This window comes from Dromiciops gliroides, chromosome 1 (assembly GCF_019393635.1).
Source record: "Dromiciops gliroides isolate mDroGli1 chromosome 1, mDroGli1.pri, whole genome shotgun sequence".
Lineage (NCBI taxonomy): Eukaryota > Metazoa > Chordata > Mammalia > Microbiotheria > Microbiotheriidae > Dromiciops > Dromiciops gliroides.
Genome location: NC_057861.1, coordinates 742,826,402 through 742,846,277, shown reverse-complemented (window position 1 = coordinate 742,846,277; position 19,876 = coordinate 742,826,402). Strand labels below are relative to the sequence as shown.

Here is a 19,876-nt window from a genome sequence, read left to right as displayed (position 1 = left end):
TATATACATACATACACACACACACATATATTTTTTTTTTGGTGAGGCAATTGGGGTTAAGTGACTTGCCCAGGGTCACACAGCTAGTAAGTGTTGAGTGTCTGAGGCCAGATTTGAACTCAGGTCCTCCTGAAGCCAGGGCTGGTGCTCTATCCACTGTGCCACCTAGCTGCCCCGAGATTATATATTTTTAAAGCCCATCCCTGGCTAAATTTTTCAAAAGCAATAAAAAAGGCCTAATAGCCTGAGGTTTGTGTCTCACATAGATGATCTCTTTCCATTTAAGGAGCACTAGGAGACAGAGACATACAGTAGAAAGAACAATGGCTCTCTATGGAGATGCAGCCTGTGACTGGCTAGAGGCTGAACTTGGAGCCAAGAAGACCCAGGTTCAAATCCTGCCTTGGACACTTACTCCCCACGTGGCCCTGGGAAAGTCCCTTAATCTCCCTGAGCCTCAGTTTCCCCCTCTGTAAAATGAAGAGGTTGGACTTATGATCTTTTCCAGAGCTAAATCAATGATCCATGACTCGGTGACATAAGTTCCTAGGCTTCCTCTGATACTTACAACCTTTATGTCCGTGGGAAAATCACTTAAACCTCCTGGCCTTCAGCTCCCCCAAATGAAAGGGTTGGACAAAATGACCGGAGGTCCCCTCTAGCTCTAACTCTGATAGATACATTCTCTGTCCCCAGAAATCTCTGCTGCTCTGACCCTGCACCATATGCCGAATCATGAGTCTAACCACTGTGTAACCCTTTGTTGGCGCAGTGATAGAGCGCAGCCTGGAGTCAAGAAGACCTGAATTCAAATTTGGCCTCAGATAACTCCTGGCTGTGTTCAAATCCTGCTTTTGACCCATGGTAGCTGTGTGATCCTGGGCAAGTCACGTTAAACTTTGTTTGCCTCAGTTTCTTCATCTGTAAAATGGGGATAATCAGATCACCTCCCTCACAGAGTTGTGGTGAGATCAAACGAGATAATAATTGTAAAGCTCTTAGAACAATGCTTGGCACATAGTGCTATAGATAGATAGATAGATAGATAGATAGACAGACAGACAGACAGATAGATGATAGGTAGATAGATAGATAGATAGATAGATGATAGATAGACAGACAGATAGATAGACAGACAGACAGACGGACGGACAGATAGATAGATAGATAGATAGATAGATAGATAGATAGATAGATAGATAGATAGATAGATAGATGTATTAGCTATTAACTATCATCATTGCCATCATCATTTGGGTGGGTCAGAGGTTTAAAGTTCTCACCTGTTCTTTTCAAAATCTGTTAGTATGACTCATACTTGTCAAGAGTAACTCCCTGGGGCAGCTAGGGGGCGCTGCAGTGGATAGAGCACTGGCCCTGGAGTCAGGAGGACCTGAGTTCAAATCCATCCTCAGACACTTGACAACTTACTAGCTGTGTGACCCCAGGCTAGTCACTTAACCCCAATTGCCTCACCAAAAAAAAAAAAAAAAGTAACTCCCCCTACCCCATTCTTACAATTAACAAAACAATCTGGGTAAGGATTATAAGTATTTAGTCAGAAAAAGTTTAGGAATTTCCACAAAATCACCACATTTCAGAGTTGTAGGAGACTGGAGATCATACGTTTATTTAGAGCTGATAAGGACCTAAGAGGCCATCAAGTCCAACCCCTGCATTCTCTAGATAAGGGAATAGTGACACAAAGTGGTTAGCTGACTTCCCCAGGATTCTATAACTAGTATCTGAGGTGGGATTTGAACCCAGGTCTTCCTGACTCTAAATTCAATGTTTTTTCCATTGTCTGCTAATCTAACCCATGCATAAACAGAAATTCCTTCTATAGCACCCCCAGCACCACTAAAGCAGCTTGTTCCAATTTGGAACAACTCTCATTTTCAGAAAGCTTTTCCTTACATTGAGCTGAAATCTGCAAAATAATAATATTAATAATAGCTGACACTTACATGGTGCTTACTGTGTGTGAGCTAATATAATGCAAATATTATCTCATTTGGTCTCCACAGTGACCTTGAGAGGTAGGTGCTGTTATTAGCACATGTTTTACAGGTGAGGAAACTGAGACAAACATTAAGTGACTCGCCCAGGGTCACTCAGCTACCATGTGTCAAAAGCAGTATTTGAACCCCAGTTTTCCTGGTTCCAAGGCCAGCCCTCTGTCAGTTACACCATGCTGATTTCTAATGGAAGTCTCCATTTCATAGATCTTACAGAAGCCTTTTTGGTCTGTTTAAATGTTTGTTTGTTTGTTTCTGGCTTTACCTGCTGCTTCTTTGAGATCTCGTTGGACATGAGCTTCGCGGAATCCAAGACTTTGATTGCACTTTCATCCTCTAAAATGTTCCCTTCTGAGGAGGACAGTGTTTCTAGAATCTTGCTTTCTATGTCATGCAGCTGTTTCTTGTTGGCAGCAGATTGGAGAATTAGAGCGTTTCTCTCTTCTTCTAACTCTGGTCTAACAAAAGAGAAGCACCTTCTTAATGAAGTCAGTGCTACAGCCATCAAACATACAGTTTGTCGCAACTTCCATAAATTTAGAGGATTAAGGAAACTTAGTAAAGGGACAAACAATCTGTAGAAGATGGCAGATCAGAGGCAACTCAGCTAAACTCTCCCAATATTCCCTCCAAACAACTTTAAATATTGCCTCAAATCACATTTTGGAGCAGCAGAGCCAACAAAAGGTCAGAGTGAGACATTTAGGAGGTTGACAGGAGAAATTTGTGAACCCACAGTGGGGGCCTGTCTGGAGGCCACACACATAGTTGGCCACCCCAACAGCAGCAGCAGTTTGGGGTGCTCTCAGCCCAGAGGTGATAAGTGGGTCAGACAACTGGTCAGAAAGAGATTACAGGGAACTCTTTGCGGGCACCGAGTGTAGCTGGCACTGATTGGCAACTCTATTGCTTATATGCAGTTCTGGGTTGCAATTCCAGGGTAAGAGGAACCAAAATCTTACAGACCCCAAAACTAGCACTGAAATGAGCAGCATAAAAAAACTGGAAGCTTGGGACAGTGCCTCCCTAACCCCAAATGAGCAGAGCTCATTTTAACATAAAGTTCAGGGGAAGCTAGGTGGCTCAGTGCATAAAACACTGGCCCTGGATTCAGGAGGACCTGAGTTCAAATCCAGCCTCAGGCACTTGATGTTTACTAGCTGTGTGACCCTGGGCAAGTCACTTAACCCTCGCTGCCCCACCAAAAAATAAACATTTTATATATATATATATAAAGTTCAAAATCAAGAAATAGGTGGGGAAATTTTTTAAAAAACAAAAACCTTGACCATAAATATCTACTTCAATGGCAGGGAAGACCAATACAAACTCAAAGATAATAATGGGACAACAGCTACAAAAAAGCCTCAAAGAAAAATTATAATTGGATCGAAGCCCAACAAAAATTCATGGAAGAGGGGCAGCTAGGTGGCACAGTGGACAGAGCACCAGCCCTGGATTCAGGAGGACCTGAGTTCAAATCTGGCCTCAGACACTTAACACTTACTAGCTGTGTAACCCTGGGCAAGTCACTTAACCCCAAATACCTCACCCCGCCCCCCAAAAAAAAGAAAAAAGAAAAAAATTCATGGGAGAGTTAAAGAAAGAGATGAGTGGTAGAAGAAAAATCAGGAAATGAGAATGATAGAAAAAATTTATGAAGAGAGAATTAACAGCTTGGTAAAAGAGGTACAAAAGATATTGAAGAAAGTAACATCTTAAAAAAACAGAATTGGCCAAATGGAAAAAGAGGTACGAAAATTCTCTGAAGAAAATAATTTCTTAAAAATTAGAATTGGGCAAATGAAGACTAATGAGTCCATGAGACATCAAGAAACAATAAAACAAAGTGAAAACAATGAAAAAAGAAGAAGAAACATTAAATATCTGACTGGAAAAAAACTGATCTAAAAAATAGATAGAGGGAGGGGGCAGCTAGGTGGTGCAATGGATAAGGCACTAGCCTTGGATTCAGGAGGACCTGAGTTCAAACCCAGCCTCAGACACTTACTAGCTGTGTGACCCTGGGCAAGTCACTTAAACCCCATTGCCCTGCAAAAAAAAAAATAGAGGAGAGATAATTTAAGAATTATGAACTGGGGCAGCTAGGTGGCACAGTGGATAGAGCACTGGCCCTGGAGTCAGAGTTCAAGTTCAGCCTCAGACACTTAACACTTACTAGCTGTGTGACCCTGGGCAAGTCACTTAACCCCAATTGCTTCACTAAAAAAAAAAAAAAAAGAATTATGGACTACCTGAAAGTCATGATCCAAGAAAGAGCCTAGACATCATATTTCAAGAAATTCTCAAGGAAAACTTCCCTGATATGTTAGATGCAGAGGGTAAAACAGAAATTGAAAGAATCTACTGATCACCTCCTGAAAGAGATTTCAAAATGAAAACTCTTGGGAATAATTAGTCAAATTCCAGAGCTCCAAGGTCAAAGAGAAAATATTTCAAGAATCCAGAAAGAGACACTTCAAATATTGTAGAGCCACAGTCAGGATTACAGGAGACTTAGAAGCTTCTATGTTAAAGAAGCAGGGGGTGGGGCAGCTAGGTGGTGCAGTGGATAAAGCACTGGCCCTGAATTCAGGAGGACCTGAGTTCAAATCCAGCCTCAGATGGTTGACACTTACTAGCTGTGTGACCCTGGGCAAGTCACTTAACCCTCATTGCCAAGAAGAAGAAGAAGAAGAAGAAGAAGAAGAAGAAGAAGAAGAAGAGGAGGAGGAGGAGGAGGAGGAGGAGGAGGAGGAGGAGGAGGAGGAGGAGGAGGAGGAGGAGGAGGAGGAGGAGGAGGAGGAGGAAGAGGAAGAGGAAGAGGGCTTGGAATATATTCCAGAAGGCAAAGAAGCTAGGATTACAACCAAGAATAACCTACCCAGCAAAACTGATTATAATCCTGAGGGGAGGGGGGAAGAATATTTAATGAAATAAAGGACTTGAAAACATTCCTGATGAAAAGACCAGAGCTAAGTGCTTTAAATGACATTCAAACACAAGACTCAAGAAAAACATAAAAAGGTAAACATGAAAGAGTAATCATAAAGGGCTCAATAAAGTTAAATTGTTCACATTCCTATATGGGAAGATGATACATGTAGCCCCTGAGAACTTTATCATTATTAGGGCAGTTTACATAGGCAGAGGGCATGAATGTGAGTCAATTATGTGGGAATAATCTCCCCCAAAATGAAGGGGTCAAAAGAGGGATGCACTGGGAGAAGGGGGCAGGGAAAGGGAAAATGGGGGAAATTTTCTCACATAAAAGAGGCACACAAAGGGAGAGCTTTTACAGTGGAGGGGGAAATGGGGGTAGTGTGGTAGGCAATGTTTGAATCTCACTCTCATCGGAATTTGTTCAAAGGAGGAAAATATATACATTCAGTTGGGTATAGAAATCTATCTTACCCAGTAGAGAAAAAGGAGGGGAGAGGGATAAGAGAAAGTGGGGAGAATGGCAAAAGGGAGGGCAAATTAAGGGAGGCAGTGATTAGAAGCAAAATTTATTTTTGAGGAGAGATGGGATAAAAAAAAGAGAAGTAATAGAAGAAAATAGGATGGACGGGAAAGACAGCAATCATAACTGTAAATGTGCATGGGATAGGCTTACCCATAAAACAGAAGCAGATAACAGAATGGATTAGAAACCAGAATCCAACAATACATTGTTTATAAAAGATAGACTTCAAGCAGAAAGGCACACACAGAGTTAAAAATAAAGAGCTGGGGGGCAGCTAGATGGCACAGTGGATAGAGCACTGGCCCTGGAGTCAGGAGGACCTGAATTCAAATCCAGCCTCAGACACTTAACACTTACTAGCTGTGTGACCCTGGGCAAGTCACTTAACCCCAATTGCCTCACTAAAAAAAAAAACCCAAAAAACCATAAAACAACAAAATAAAGAGCTGGAATAGAATATGTTTCAGCTGAACTAAAAAAAAAAGGCAGGGGATAGCAATCATGATCTCAGACAAAGCAAAAGCAAAAAGAGACCTAATTAAAAGGTGTAAACAGGGAAATTACATTTTACTAAAAGGTACCATAGACAATGAGGGAATATAAAAAAATTTCTCCGATAAAGGCCTCATTTCTCAAATATATACTGAGTATAGAACTGAGTCAAATTTATAAAAAATAAAGGCTATTTGCCAATTAATAAATCATCAAAAGACATAGACAGTTTTCAGAAGAAATCAAAGAAATCTATAGTTATTTGGAAAAGGCACTCTAAATCATTATTGATTAGAGAAATCCAAATTAAAATAACTCTGAGTTATCACCTCACACCTTTCAGAAATGACAAATGCTGGAGGGGATGAAAGAAAAATAGGTACACTAATGAACTGTTGGTGGAGTTGAACTGGTTCAACCATTCTGGAAAACAATTTGAAACTATGCCCAGAGGGCTTTAAAACTATATGTACCCTTAGGGCAGCTAGGTGGCACAGTGGATAAAGTGTCAGCCCTGGATTCAGGAGTACCTAAGTTCAAATCTGGCTTCATGGGGCAGCTAGGTGGCACAGTGGATAAAGCACTGGCCTTGGATTCAGGAGGACCTGAGTTCAAATCCGGCCTCAGACATGACACTTACTAGCTGTGTGACCCTGGGCAAGTCACTTAACCCCAACTGCCTCACCAAAAAAACAAAACAAAACAAACAAACAAACAAATCTGGCCTCAGACACTTGACACTAGCTATGTGACCCTGGACAAGTCACTTAACACCCACTGCCCTGCAAAAAACCAACCAAACAAAAAAACTATATGTACCCTTTCACCCAGCAATACCACTATTAAGTATATATGCTACAGAAATCAAAAAAAAGGGAAAAAGGACCTATATGTACAAAAAATCGTTTTAGCAGCTCTTTTTGTAGTATCAAAGAATTGGAAATCAAGGAGATGATCATCAGTTGGGAAATGGCTGAACAAGTTGTGGCATATGAGTGTGATGGAATACTATTGTGCTGTGGGAAATAACCAGGCAGGGATGATTTCAAAAAAACATGGTAAGGCCCATATGAACTGATGGAAAGTGAAGTAATAAGAAGTGGGAGGATCATTGTGCACATTAACAGCAATTGTTGTAATGATGATCCGCTATGAAAGACTTGGCTACTCTGATCAATACAATGATGCAAGACAGTTCCAAAGGACTTATGATGAAAAAATCCTATCCACCTCCAAAGAGAGAGCTGATTAACTCTGAATGCAAACTGAAGTATAATTTTCTCACTTAATTTTTCTTGGTTTTTAAAAAAATATGGCTAGGGCAGCTAGGTGGCGCAGTGGACAAAGCACTGGCCCTAGATTCGGGAGGACCTGAGTTCAAATCCGACCTCAGACACTTAACGCTAGCTGTGTGACCCTGGGCAAGTCACTTAACCCTCATTGCCCCGCAAAAAAACAAACAAAAAAACCAAATATGCTTTGCTTGATTTCACATGTGTAATTGTTATCAAATCACTTGCCTTCTAAGTGGGCAGGTGGAATAGGAGGAAGGGAGAGAATTTGGAGCTCAAAATTTTAAAAAGAATGCTAATGAATAAATAAAATTTAAAATATAGTAAAATAATAATATTTTTTACAAGAAAGTTAATGGAGGGCAAACTAAAAGGATTCAGGAACCTTTGGACAAAGGAGTTTAAAGATGGAAAGTAAACTGAATCAAACATTCCCTTAAAGTCTATTTCTAAAAGATACACTAAAGCAGTAGTAAATGGTAGGCTTATATGTTAGATTTATACAAGGAGAGGTGGAAATGTAACACACTAAGTGGAACAGAGTCCCAAAGTTCTTATGACTCTTAGTTATGTTAAAACTGTGTCTCAAATAGGAACTTCTCCATCTATTTAAGAATCTTGGCATGAAGATGGATCTTCTTAAATCCAACCTTTATCTAAGATGTGAGGCTCCTATCTTAAACCATCTGTCATATACACTGAAGCCTCACTCAAACATCACCCATTATTTTATGGCATTTAGTACTGCAGGGCTTTGTCTTGAACATCATCAGAGTTACTAGGAGTACCAAAGAGTCTGCATTATGACACTCTTAACCTATTACATAGTTTCATGGCATGACCTCTTTGGATAATTTCAATTTGATTTATAGGATCATAACCCCAGAGCTGGAAGAAACCTCAGAAGCTAACTAGTCCACCCCCCTCCTTTTACAGAAGAGGAAACTGAGGACCACAGAGATTAAGCGACTTAATCAATATCTCAAAGGTAATACAGGGGCAGCTAGGTGGTGCAGTGGATAGAGCACTGGCCCTGGAGTCAGGAGTACCTGAGTTTAAATCCGGCCTCAGACACATAACACGTACTAGCTGTGTGACCCTGGGCAAGTCACTTAACCTCAATTGCCTCACTTAAAAAAAAAAAAGGTAATACAGATCTAAAGTAAAATTTGAACCCAGGCCCTTTGACTGCATACCCACGTTCGTTCCACCATACTACATTGTAAAAGACTGTGTTGTGTGCTTGGGATAGTTTTATTTAAAAGACCCAACCTCAAGGTATTTACATTCTACAGAGGTTTTCTCTGCACAGATAAATCAAATCAAGGTCACTTGGGGAATGAGAGAGAACCAACAACAAGGAGAGTGAGGAAAGGTTTGCTGAGTCTGAAAGACAGAGAACTGATGAGCTCTGAGTGCATGCTCAAGCAGACTTTTTAAACTTTTTTTTTCTTGCTTTTTTGCTAACATGGCTAACGTGGAAATATGTTTTGGATGATTTCACATGTATAACTGATATTATATTGCTTGCCTTCTTATGGGGTAGGGCAGGAATGGAAGGGAAAGAGAGAAGTAGAAGTTCAAAACCTTTTTTAAATGAAAGCTAAAAATAAATAAGCAGTTTGTTTTTTAAAAAGCAAAATAAATGTCACAGGTGATGACAGTTCCAGGCTAGCTGGTACTCTATCCTAGTGTCTCATAAATCTTACTTACACAAAAAAGTGTTTTTTTCCTATTTCTAAACAAATCCCGCTCTTCCATGTGAAGCTCCTTGGCTCTCATTCTGTTGTCAGTGGGGACAACCTCCCATCATACACTGCTCCAGACTGAGGACAATTACATAGAAGATCACTAGTATCTTGGAGGATACCCATAGTCAGTCACGTCAAAGGTCAAACCATATTTCCTAAAACATACCTTTTGAGAATAAATGCCCAACAGGGTTAACATCTGTAACAAAGCTACTAAAGGATAAGGAAACTATGTAAATTATGTAGAAATACAAAATATGACATAACTCCCCCCAAATGCATTGCTGTAGTCTGATGGCCTTTCTAGAATTTAAATTTCTCTGGCTACATCTAAGAGAGCACCTACCTCTCCTTTGCGACCACAATACCTAGCAACTGGTCTTCAAGTCCTTCCGGTGTTATCATGAAATTGAGCAGAGAAACCTTTGTGGCCAGCTCAGGCATATAGTGTGGATTTCTCAGCTTGGTGGTGATGTAGAATTTGAAATCAAAAGAATACTCAATAATGACTTCCCCAAGCCTGATGCAATCAATGCCTCCTGGTGTGTCAAAAAACAAGAAAACAACCGATCAAACTGGTTGGCATGGCTCCCCTTCCTGAAAAGCTCTATTGCTGTTTCTCTAATGTCTCTAAGATATATTTAATGGCTAACAAGGATGAATTTAATTTAATAATCAGAAAAAATGTTGGGTCATTAGTCAACTAACAAGTATTTATTAAGATCCTACTATGTGCCAAGCACTGTGCTAGGTACAAAGCAAGGAAGAAGTTGAGGAGCATGGCTCATTCTGGAGGTGGACATCCTTTTGTTAATTTTTTGGACCTAGAGGCAGCTAGGTGGCACAGTGGAGAGAGCACCGGCCCTGGAGTTAGGAGTACCTGAGTTCAAATCCAGCCTCAGACACTTGACACTTACTAGCTGTGTGGCCCTGGGCAAGTCACTTAACCCCAATTGCCTCACCAAAAAGAAGAAGATGAAGATGAAGAAGAAGAAGAAGAAGAAGAAGAAGAAGAGGAAGAGGAGGAGGAGGAGGAGGAAGAGGAGGAAGAAGAGGAGGAAGAAGAAGAGGAAGAGGAGGAGAAAAGAATGGGTTTAAGGGACAGCTAGGCAGCACAGTGGATAGAGCACCAGCCCTGGAGTCAGGAGGACCTGAGTTCAAATCTGGCCTCAGAAACTTGACACTTATTAGCTGTGTGACCCTGGGCAAGTCACTTAACCCTGACTGCCTCACACACACACACAAAGAGGGGGTATGAACACATCATTCCCCTACTCAATAAATTCCAGTGCATCTCCAGCACCTTCAGGATCAAATATAAAATCCTTTGATTCCTCCCTGACGCTGACTTCTGACCTCCCTGGCTTCCTTTAAGTACCAACTAAAAGCCAACCTTCTACAGGAAGCCTTCCCCAACTCCTCTTAAACCCACTGTCTTCCCTCTGGATCATACCCTCTAACCTTAGGTGTCCCACAGGCTCTATGCTGGGCCCTTAACTCTCCCTCTATCCGACGCCACTTGGTGATCTCATCAGCTCCCATGGATGTAATTATCATCTCTATGTGGATGACTCTCAAACCTACCTTTCCTGCCCCAGTCTCTCTCCTGACTTCCAATCTCACCTCTCCCACTGCCTTTCAGACACCTCAAACTGGGTGACCAGCAGACATCTTAAACTCCAATATAGCCAAGACAGATCTCCTCTCTTTCCCCCTAAACCCTGTCCCACGCCTACCTTCCCCATTAATGGAGAAGACACCACCATCCTCCCTCTCCCTCAGGCTCACAATGCAGGAGTCATCCTGGACTCCTCAGTCTCTCACCTTCCTTCCCCATATCCAACATGGTGCCAAGGCCTGTTGATTTCACCTTTGCAGCATCTCTTGAATATGCCCCTTCTTCTCCTCTGACACTGCCCCCACCCTGGTGTAGGCCCTCATCCCCTCACTCCAGGTAATAGTTTACAATAGCTTACTGGTGGTTCTACCTAACTCAAGCTTCCCCCTATTCCAATCCATCCTCCAATTCAGTCACTAAAGTGATCTTCCTAAAGCACGGGCCTGACCATATCACCCCCTACTCAATAAAGTCCAATGTCTCCCTATTACCTCCAGGATCAAATTCAAGATCCTCTGTCTGGCATTCAAACTTCTTCATGACCCAGCCCCCTCCTACCATTTCAGTCTTCTTACACCTTACTCCCCAAGAGGGATTCTCTGATCCTGGGACACCAGCCTTAAATAAGACCCTCCGTCTCTGAGCTCCAGGCATTTTCTCCAGCTGTCCATGAAATCTCCCCTTCCTCCACTCTGACTTCTTCTCTCTCTGACTTCCTTTAAGTCCCAACTAATATTCCACCTTCTAAAAGAAGCCTTCCCCAACGCCTCTTAAGCCCAGTGTCTTCCCTCTCTTCATCATTTCCTATTTATCCTGTATAGAGCTTGTTTGTACATATTTGTTTGCACGATCTTGTCCCGTTAAATTGTAAGCTCCTTGAAGGCAGGGACTGTCTTTTGCCTCTTTTTGTAACACCATCACTTAGCATAGTGTCTGATACATAGTAACGGGTGCTTAAAAACGGTTTATTGAATTGAATTGAACTGAAATTGAATCCTAGGCACCAGGGATACAACAAGAAACATTAAACCACCCCTTATCAAGGCAGAAAACACGTCCACTTATAAGCAGTTGTTGTCATACAGTCATTTCAGCTGTGTCTGACTCTTTGTGACCCTGTGGACCTCTGTCCATGGGGTTTTCTTGGCAAAGATACTGGAGTGGCTCACCATTTCCTTCTCCAGCTCATCTTACAGATGAGGAAACAAAGGGAGACAGAGGTTAAGTGACTTGCCCAGGATCACATAGCTAAGATATGTCTGAGGTTGGATTTGAACTCAGGTCTTCCTGACTCTAGGCCCAGCACTCTATCCACTGCACCACCTAACTGCCCCTATATATAAGTATATAGAGAATATATACAAGGTAGTTTAGGGAGGAGAGGCACTAGCAATAGGGGAGGGGAGAGAGGGGTTAAGAAAGGGCTTTTTGAGTCTGGAAGGAAATGAGAATTACATGAGGTGCAGGCGGGAATAGGAACATTCCTGGAATGGGAAGTAACTAGCATCACAGAGTGTCACCTGTGAGGAAGAACAAGGTCAGTTTCTCTGGACCTCAGAGTACAGGAAGGGAACAGACTCACACTGGAATTCAGAAAGCTATTTCCTTTCATTCCACAAAGACAACTTGGCTTATAAATTATTTGTTTTTCTAAGTCAACAGCTTTTAAATAGTCAAATGAGAGCGTGTATATAAACCTTAGAGAATATAAAGACAAGAGTTATTATTATTGTTATTTATCATCATCACCACTACTGGTAGAAATACTATGATTTTCCTTTTACCTTGTTTAAAAGTTTGTCTAAGCAGTAAGGGCTCCAAAGAGGGATCCAGCTCTTCCCCAACATTTTCCAAAAGAAGTGGGGTACCAAACTGAATACAATTTTCCAATGTCCTCATGTAGTCTGAATCTGAGAGCTTAATCACACTCAGTTGGTTGTCCTTCTCAGAGTTCTTAATCCACTTGTTGGCTTGACCCTGGGGATCGATCATTAGAGGCCTGAAACACAGAAGGAAGAAACTTAAGGAGGACCTGAAATTTAAATTTCTTTATAACTGGGGTGTTGCTGAGATAAAGTACTCTCAGACATAGACTAATTACTGAATCTACTAAAGAGAGAAAAGACAGGGGGAAGACGTTTGGAAAACACATCACAGCTAAAAATATGAATTGAAAAGTAACATGATGGAAAATATTTGGGGGCAGGGCAAAGAGGGACCATGACTTTGCTCCCCCACCTATTTTTTCTGAGATAAAAATCACAAATTCCATGAAAATGTCAATTGTCAATTCAATGCAAATTGTCGGGTTTAATCGAGAAGGGCTACGATTGAGATCTATTTGGGAATTTAGAACATGTCTTTAAAAGAAAAGGAAGAAACCACATGAACCCAAATGACACCAGAAGACAGAACCAATTAAGCACTGCTAAAGTCTTGGGCAGAAAGCTTTTTGCCAGAGAGGCACAGGTGATGCTTTCATTTCTGCGACTAACTAGAGAAAAGAGCTTCAGAAGAGAAAAGTGGATTTGAGAAGTGAACTACCAGTTGTGAAGACAGTGTTTGAGAAGTGGTATCAGATCTCTGCACCGTGGCCCTGAAACATAGGAATGACAGGCTCCTCGTCAGGGATGGGGTATACCTAACAAGGCCTGGTAAGAATATTTGCCTGAAGTCTTAATGATCCAATTAAAAGCATATTCAACTGAGAAAGAAAGAGAAAGAAAATGTAAATTCGCCAGGCTAAATACCATCTCTGCCATGACGACAGCGTAGTAAGAAGAAAAATCAGTAGAGATACCCACACGTTCATACAACATGCAAGAAGCGGAGGGGTGAAAACATCACAGCTTCAAACATTTATAAACTGACAACAAATAAGATGAACTGAACGCATTTCTTTGGGAGGTTATTAAAGTTTCTAACCATTGCTGTAAACATCCTTCACGTGCGGATACCATCTGGAGGAAAGCACTGCTTTTCTGAGCAAGCATTTTCCTAAATGTGTCCCAGAGTTACAAATGCCAAGACAACACTGCTCATCCTCTGAGGGTGGTCTTCAGGTTCTATCACCCCTACTCAATCATGAGAGCAAGTGGATGAAGGAACCATCCATGGACTCTGAATGCCCTGAGTTCAAACCCTGCTTCTGCCCCATAATGTCTCTGTGACCCTGGAAAAGTCACCAGCCTAGTCCTCCGGGCAACTCTCTCAGACTGCAATTGCAGCAGGGTTGCCAGTCTGCATTGGCAGAAGGTATTTGTGCATCCAAAGTTGCCAATGTGACAAAATCACATACCCGCACCAAAAATTCCATCACGTCCGACTTGGACAGTATTAGGAAAAAGGCCTATAGAATTCTAAAATGAGGGGGAAATGCAGTACTCTTTAGTTTAGGATTGAATATGTGGGAAGAACCATTTCACCGGTCCTTACCAACGCCGGGAATTGCTGACAATCACACCATTGTCTATGGAGAATGTGTCTGTTGGCAGTCCAGCAATATTCCAGGCTCTAATCTTGATTGGATCACCCAGAGTCTTACTCAGAGAGAAATCTTCAGAGCAAGGGATTTCTTTTTCCTGTAAGAAATGCGAGGCGTTACACAGTTCTGATTTCTTTCACATCGCAGTTGGACTGTTTAATTAAATTCCTCTAAATCTGCAGTCACATGGATGTGATGTTGGGGTCTAGAAACCTATGCCAGACAAAAATGACCTCTGGCAGGTCCCAGCAAACTGGAAATGTGTGGGGTATGGATCTGAGGACACCCGTCCTCTGAGGACCAGCTTCAGTGGCTAGGAAGCCTTAACACTAAAAGGCTGGCCAAAGGCAATGACTCATTTTGACCATCACAGCCCATAAAGACTACTTTAAACAGTGTGAGGGGGTTGGGAGCTGGAAAGGACTTCAGAGGCCATCTAGTCCAACCCCATCATTTTACAAAGAGGAAACTGAGGCCAGTGAAATAGGTGTAACTGGTCCAAGGTCATGCAACTAGAAAATGACAGAGCCCAGGATTTAAGCCCAAAGCCTCCAATTCCAAAACCAGTGCTTTCCTCTCTGTACTCAAAGGTGCACACAGTGATGAAATCATGGATCTTCTGAAATGCTGATAGATCATTTTAACTGCCCTTAGCAACTATTAGCATTTAGTAATACTCAAATATTATTGGATGCACAAATATTCCAATGGACCTGTGAGCTCTTTGACATGGGCATTCCCTCCAGTGATGCAAATGGAAACCCATATGTGCCTGTCCATCTCATGCTACTGTAGCCCATAACCTTTGAAGAACTCATCCAGAGGGTCCAGCCAGCAAGTTGGTAGCCTTCATCATACTTGCTGTCCCTTCTTCATGGTGTAATGGAAAAAGCCATTGGCGTCCAATCCCACCTCTAACCTCACTAGCTCCATGACCTTGAACAAGTCCCCAGATCTCCCTATGCCTCAAATTCCCCAGCAGTAGCAGGTGAGGGTCAGATGAGACAGTTCCCAAGGTCCATTCCAGATCTAAATGGATGACCCAAGATTCTCGCTACCTAACCTGCCCTTCTTTTCTCCTTTCATGCATTTTCCTGATAATATCTTGTCATCCTGTTCTATTAGCAATTCCTAAATAAATGGATGGATGGATGGATAGATGGATGGATGGATGGATGGATGGATGGATGGATGGATGGATGGATGGATGGATGGATGGATGGATGGATGGATGGATGGATAAGTAGATAAATGAATTCATGAATAAATAGATAGATAAGCCAACAAAAATAAAGGTTGAAAGGACCTGAATGGAAACTTGAGTTTGTAAAGGAAAAACTGAATATGGTTACTTTTTAGTAATTTCAGTATTTCTATCCTCCAGATACCATCCTTTCCTCACAAAGCACCTAGAAAAACCAGATGACAATGCTCCATTGAAGTAAAAGACAGACAGAAATATCCCATCCAGACCAAGATTATATTATAAATATTCAAAGAATATTTTGTGAGAGCAAAAACAAAACTGGAAACCAAGTGATTGCTTATCCATTGGGAAATGGCTGATCCACTTGTGGAATATGTGGTTGTTCAGTCATTTTTCAGTTGTGTCTGATTTTTTTCCAGCCATATTAAACACTTTGTTGTTTAGTCATATCCAACTCTTTGACTCCATTGGGGTTTTCTTGGCAAAGACACTGGAGTGGTTTGCCATGTCCTTCTCCAGCTTGTTTTATAGATGAGGAAACGAAGGCAAGCAAGGTTAAGTGACTTGCCCAGGGTCACACAGCTAAGAAGCATCTGAGGCCAGATTTGAACTTAGGAAGATGAGTCTTCCTGACTCCAGATCTGGTGCTCTATCTGCTGTGCCACCAAGTTGCCTGTGAATATGTGGTAGATATAAGTAACAGAATATTATTGTGCCATAATATGAGGAAGTCAGAGAAATATGAGGAAAATTATATCAGTTCATACAGCAGAAGATCAATGTCTGCAATGACCACATAAGTAGAAATGAAAACACTAAAAGGCAGCTAAACATAATAAATGCACTGAGTAACCTTGGTCCCAGAGAACAGAGGAGGGGTGAAATGGAGAAATGGAATGGTGTGTGAGCTGTCAAGTCTGGTCATTCTGTGGATCAGTTTGCTAAAGTTTTGGGTTTTTTCCCTTTGTTCCAAGGGAAGGTTTAGCATCAGGGGAAGTCATTGGACTGGGGAGAGGGAAGTGGGATGGATAAAATACCCACAAAACTTTAAATAGCACAGTGTGCTTCTCAACACAAGGAGCACCTGAATCTTTTGAAACAAAAGCTACAAAGGATCAATCTGTTACCTTACACAACCAGCTCCAATCCTTTGTACACTCGTGTCGGAAGCCCGCAGTGAAAGCCCCCAAGTAGGCTATGACTCCTGCTGATACCAAGACATCTCCTGTCAAGTTGTCATATGTGCCTTGAAGGTCATCTGCTGCTTGAGACCATCTGTGAGCAACCAAAGACAAAATAAAGGCTGGAAACAGGAAACATCGGCCAAGCATAGACTGAGCAAGGGCCTAAGGGTACCCTGGAAAGACTCCTGGACTGAGGGGCCACAAGGAGACATGGAGTCTCGTCTCGTCTCTGTCCCTCGTCACTTAGAATCTCTGGGTTTCTGCTTTATCTTTAAAATCAATGGGGGGGGCAGTTAGGTTGCTCAGTGGATAGAGCACCTGTTCTGGATTCAGGAGTACCTGAGTTCAAATCCGGCCTCAGACACTTGACACTTACTAGCTGTGTGACCCTGGGCAAGTCACTTAACCCCAATTGCCTCACTAAAAAAAAAAAAATCAATGGGGTATGGGTGGACCCCCAAAATGTTTTCTAGCTCAAAAGTTAGGACATGTAAAGGACAGTTTTCCTACATTTGATTTGTTGTTGTTGTACTTGTTCAGTAATTTCCAACTCTTCATGACCCCTTTTGCTTTGGGTTTTGTTTTTTCTTTTTTTGGCAGAGATATTGGAGTGTTTTGCCATTTCCTTTTCCAACACGTTTTATGGATGAGGAAACTGAGGCAAACAGGTTGAAGTGACTTGCCCAGAGTCACACAGCTAGTAAGTGTCTGATGCTAGAGGGAGGGGAATACCCAAAATATCTTCTAAGTCAAAAATTAAGACACGTAGAGGACAGTTCCTGCATTTGATTACTATAATACCATGGACTTAATCCAATATTTCTTACTTCTTCAAAACAACATCAAAAATTATCCCAGAGGGGCAGCTAGATGGTGCAGTGGATAGAGCACCAGCCCTGGAGTCAGGAGTACCTGAGTTCAAATCCGGCCTCAGACACTTAACACTTACTAGCTGTGTGACCCTGGGCAAGTCACTTAACCCCAATTGCCTCACTAAAAAACAAAAAACAAAAAAATTATCCCAGAAAAGCATTTTGCATGGTAGCCTTCCCCAGATGCCCCCGCCCCCGTATTTAAACATCCTCCCCCCACACACACACATAATGTTAATTATAAAACCATCTAAGTTATGTTAAGCCTTACTGTCAAAGACCCAGGGAATTCAGGTAGCATTATGGGAAGAGTGCTGAGTGTGGAGAAGTCTGATCCTTGTTCAGACCCAGGCTCAGACACTTGGTGTTTGTGTGACTAAGTACGGGTCACTTAACCTTCCTGGGGTCAGTTTCCTCATCTGTAAAATGATGGAGCTGGACTAGAGGACTATTTTCTGACTCTAGATTTATCGATGGTCTTGTGATCTTACAGTAAAATCTGGCAAATATTAACCATGTGTTTGTGCTGTGTACAAGGCCCTGACATACGGTGACATAAGGGAAATAACTTCTTTTGAATGAATCATTCCAACCCCAAATTCCAGGATGATGGAACTGACCTGAAATCAACAAGACACGTATTCTGACTTAATATTATAGTGGCAAACATGGAATCAAGGTAGTGCTGACATGATCTCTCGTGCGAGAAGAGAGGCAGCAAAGGGGGGGGGGGACATGGTGGAACTTGACTCTCACCTAGAATGATACTGATCGCTAACATTTATATAAAACTTACAATGTGCCAGGCACTATGCTGAGCGCCTTACAAATAGTATCTTGTTTGATCCTCACGACAACCCTGAGAGGGAGAAGCTGTTATTATCCTCATCTGTAAGATGAGGAAACTGAGGCAGACCAAGGTGAAGTGACTTGCCCAGGGTCACACAGCTAGAAAGTGTCTGAGACCGGATTTGAAGTTGGATCTTCTTGAGTCCAGTCTTAGAGCTCTATCCATTGCCACACCCAGCTGCCCCCCCCCACACACACACACTTATGAGCCGTGTGATCCTAAGGAAGTCACTTAACGTTTCTCAGCTTCAGTTTTATCTCTAATTGGAAATAATAATAGGACTTTCCTCACAGGACTTTTGTGAGGGATCAAATAAGGTACTATATGTAAAGCCTTTACAACACATTAAAGTCCTCTGTAAATGTTGGCTATTATTTTTTATGGAGGCCAATGACATATATTTGTAAAGTCACAAATGAGTTGGGGGCTGGAGCTTGTCATGTAGATGGTAGCAATGGATAGAGCTGAGATAACTGATGTATGGGAGGACCAAAGCCCTATTATAATAACGTTCCAACCTACCAGGGCTGGGCCCTCTGCCCCATTGCCTTAATCCTAAAAGAGCCTGAAATACAGTGGAAAGGTTGGAATTCTTGGCACTTTTGTCTCGGACCTTGTTTTTTCTCCACCCAGGCCACCAATCAGTTTGGATGCTCTCTCCAATTTCTTCGCACAGAGCTCCACCTGATCTTCCAGCCGGGCTTTTTCATCGGTTTTGTCACGAAACGTCTGTTGTAAATTGGCCAGGCGGTCCTCCACTGCCTTGAGTTCTGCTCTCTTCTGATTCAGAAGATCCATCGTCTCTCCCAAAGACTTCTGAGCTTCAGCTAAACGAGCCTTCTTGGGAGCAACCACCTGTGTGCAGAGAATTAGGGGGGAATTCTAATTACCTGTGACATATACAAACCTTCACATGATGGGTAACTTGGCTTGGGCAAATCAATGACATAGAATCGTGTCATGCCACTAAGGGGGAAATCATTTTTTAAGTGATACTTTAGGACAGCAAAAAGGATCTTAAGGAAAAAGTTTAGAAAATATGACAAGAAGAATAAGACACACCTTTTTGAACACACTGTAAGAATTTGTTTTGATGCTGCATATTTCTTGTAAAGTTTTGTTTTCCTTGTTTTCTTTTAAATTGGAGTGGTGGAAAGGGACAAGAAAGAAAGAAAGCAAGAGAGAGAGAGAGAAGGAAGGAAAGGAAGGAAGGGAGGGAAAGAGGGAACGGAGGGATGGAGGGATGAAGGATGTTTGTTCAGTCATGTCTGACTCTTTGTGACCCCATTTAGGGTTTTCTTGGCAAAGACTTGAAGTGGTTTGCCATTTCCTTCTCCAGCTCATCTTACAGATGAGGAAACTGAGGCAAACAGAGTTAAGTGACTTGCCCAGGGTCACACAGCTAGTGTCTGGGGCCAGACCTGAACCAAGGGTTTTCCTGATGCCAAGCCCACTCTATCCAATGTGCTACCTAGCTGTCCCACAAACGTTTTTTCTTCTTGTTTCTGCCTAATTTTGAAACAGGGACTTTCCATTGTCAGGCGAGCTTGATAATTGATACTAAATACTGTGTTTTAAAAGAAAAACCAGCTGTCTATAATAGAGATTCACTGTTTCATGTAAAATCCTCTTTTTCTATTCT

The 19,876-nt window shown here is 42.0% G+C and overlaps 1 protein-coding gene across 1 annotated transcript in view; it reads right to left on the bottom strand.

Moving 5' to 3' along the window:
* DNAH12 (dynein axonemal heavy chain 12) overlaps positions 1-19,876 on the bottom strand; it is a 172,991-nt gene that overhangs the window by 29,622 nt on the left and 123,493 nt on the right. Inside the window, exons 53-58 of the mRNA XM_043972200.1 lie at positions 18,848-19,089; positions 16,456-16,603; positions 14,073-14,218; positions 12,422-12,636; positions 9,366-9,558; positions 2,284-2,476 (exon numbers count right to left, since the gene is read on the bottom strand). Of these exons, the coding sequence (XP_043828135.1) occupies positions 2,284-2,476; positions 9,366-9,558; positions 12,422-12,636; positions 14,073-14,218; positions 16,456-16,603; positions 18,848-19,089 (1,137 nt within the window). The remainder of the gene's footprint in view (positions 1-2,283; positions 2,477-9,365; positions 9,559-12,421; positions 12,637-14,072; positions 14,219-16,455; positions 16,604-18,847; positions 19,090-19,876) is intronic.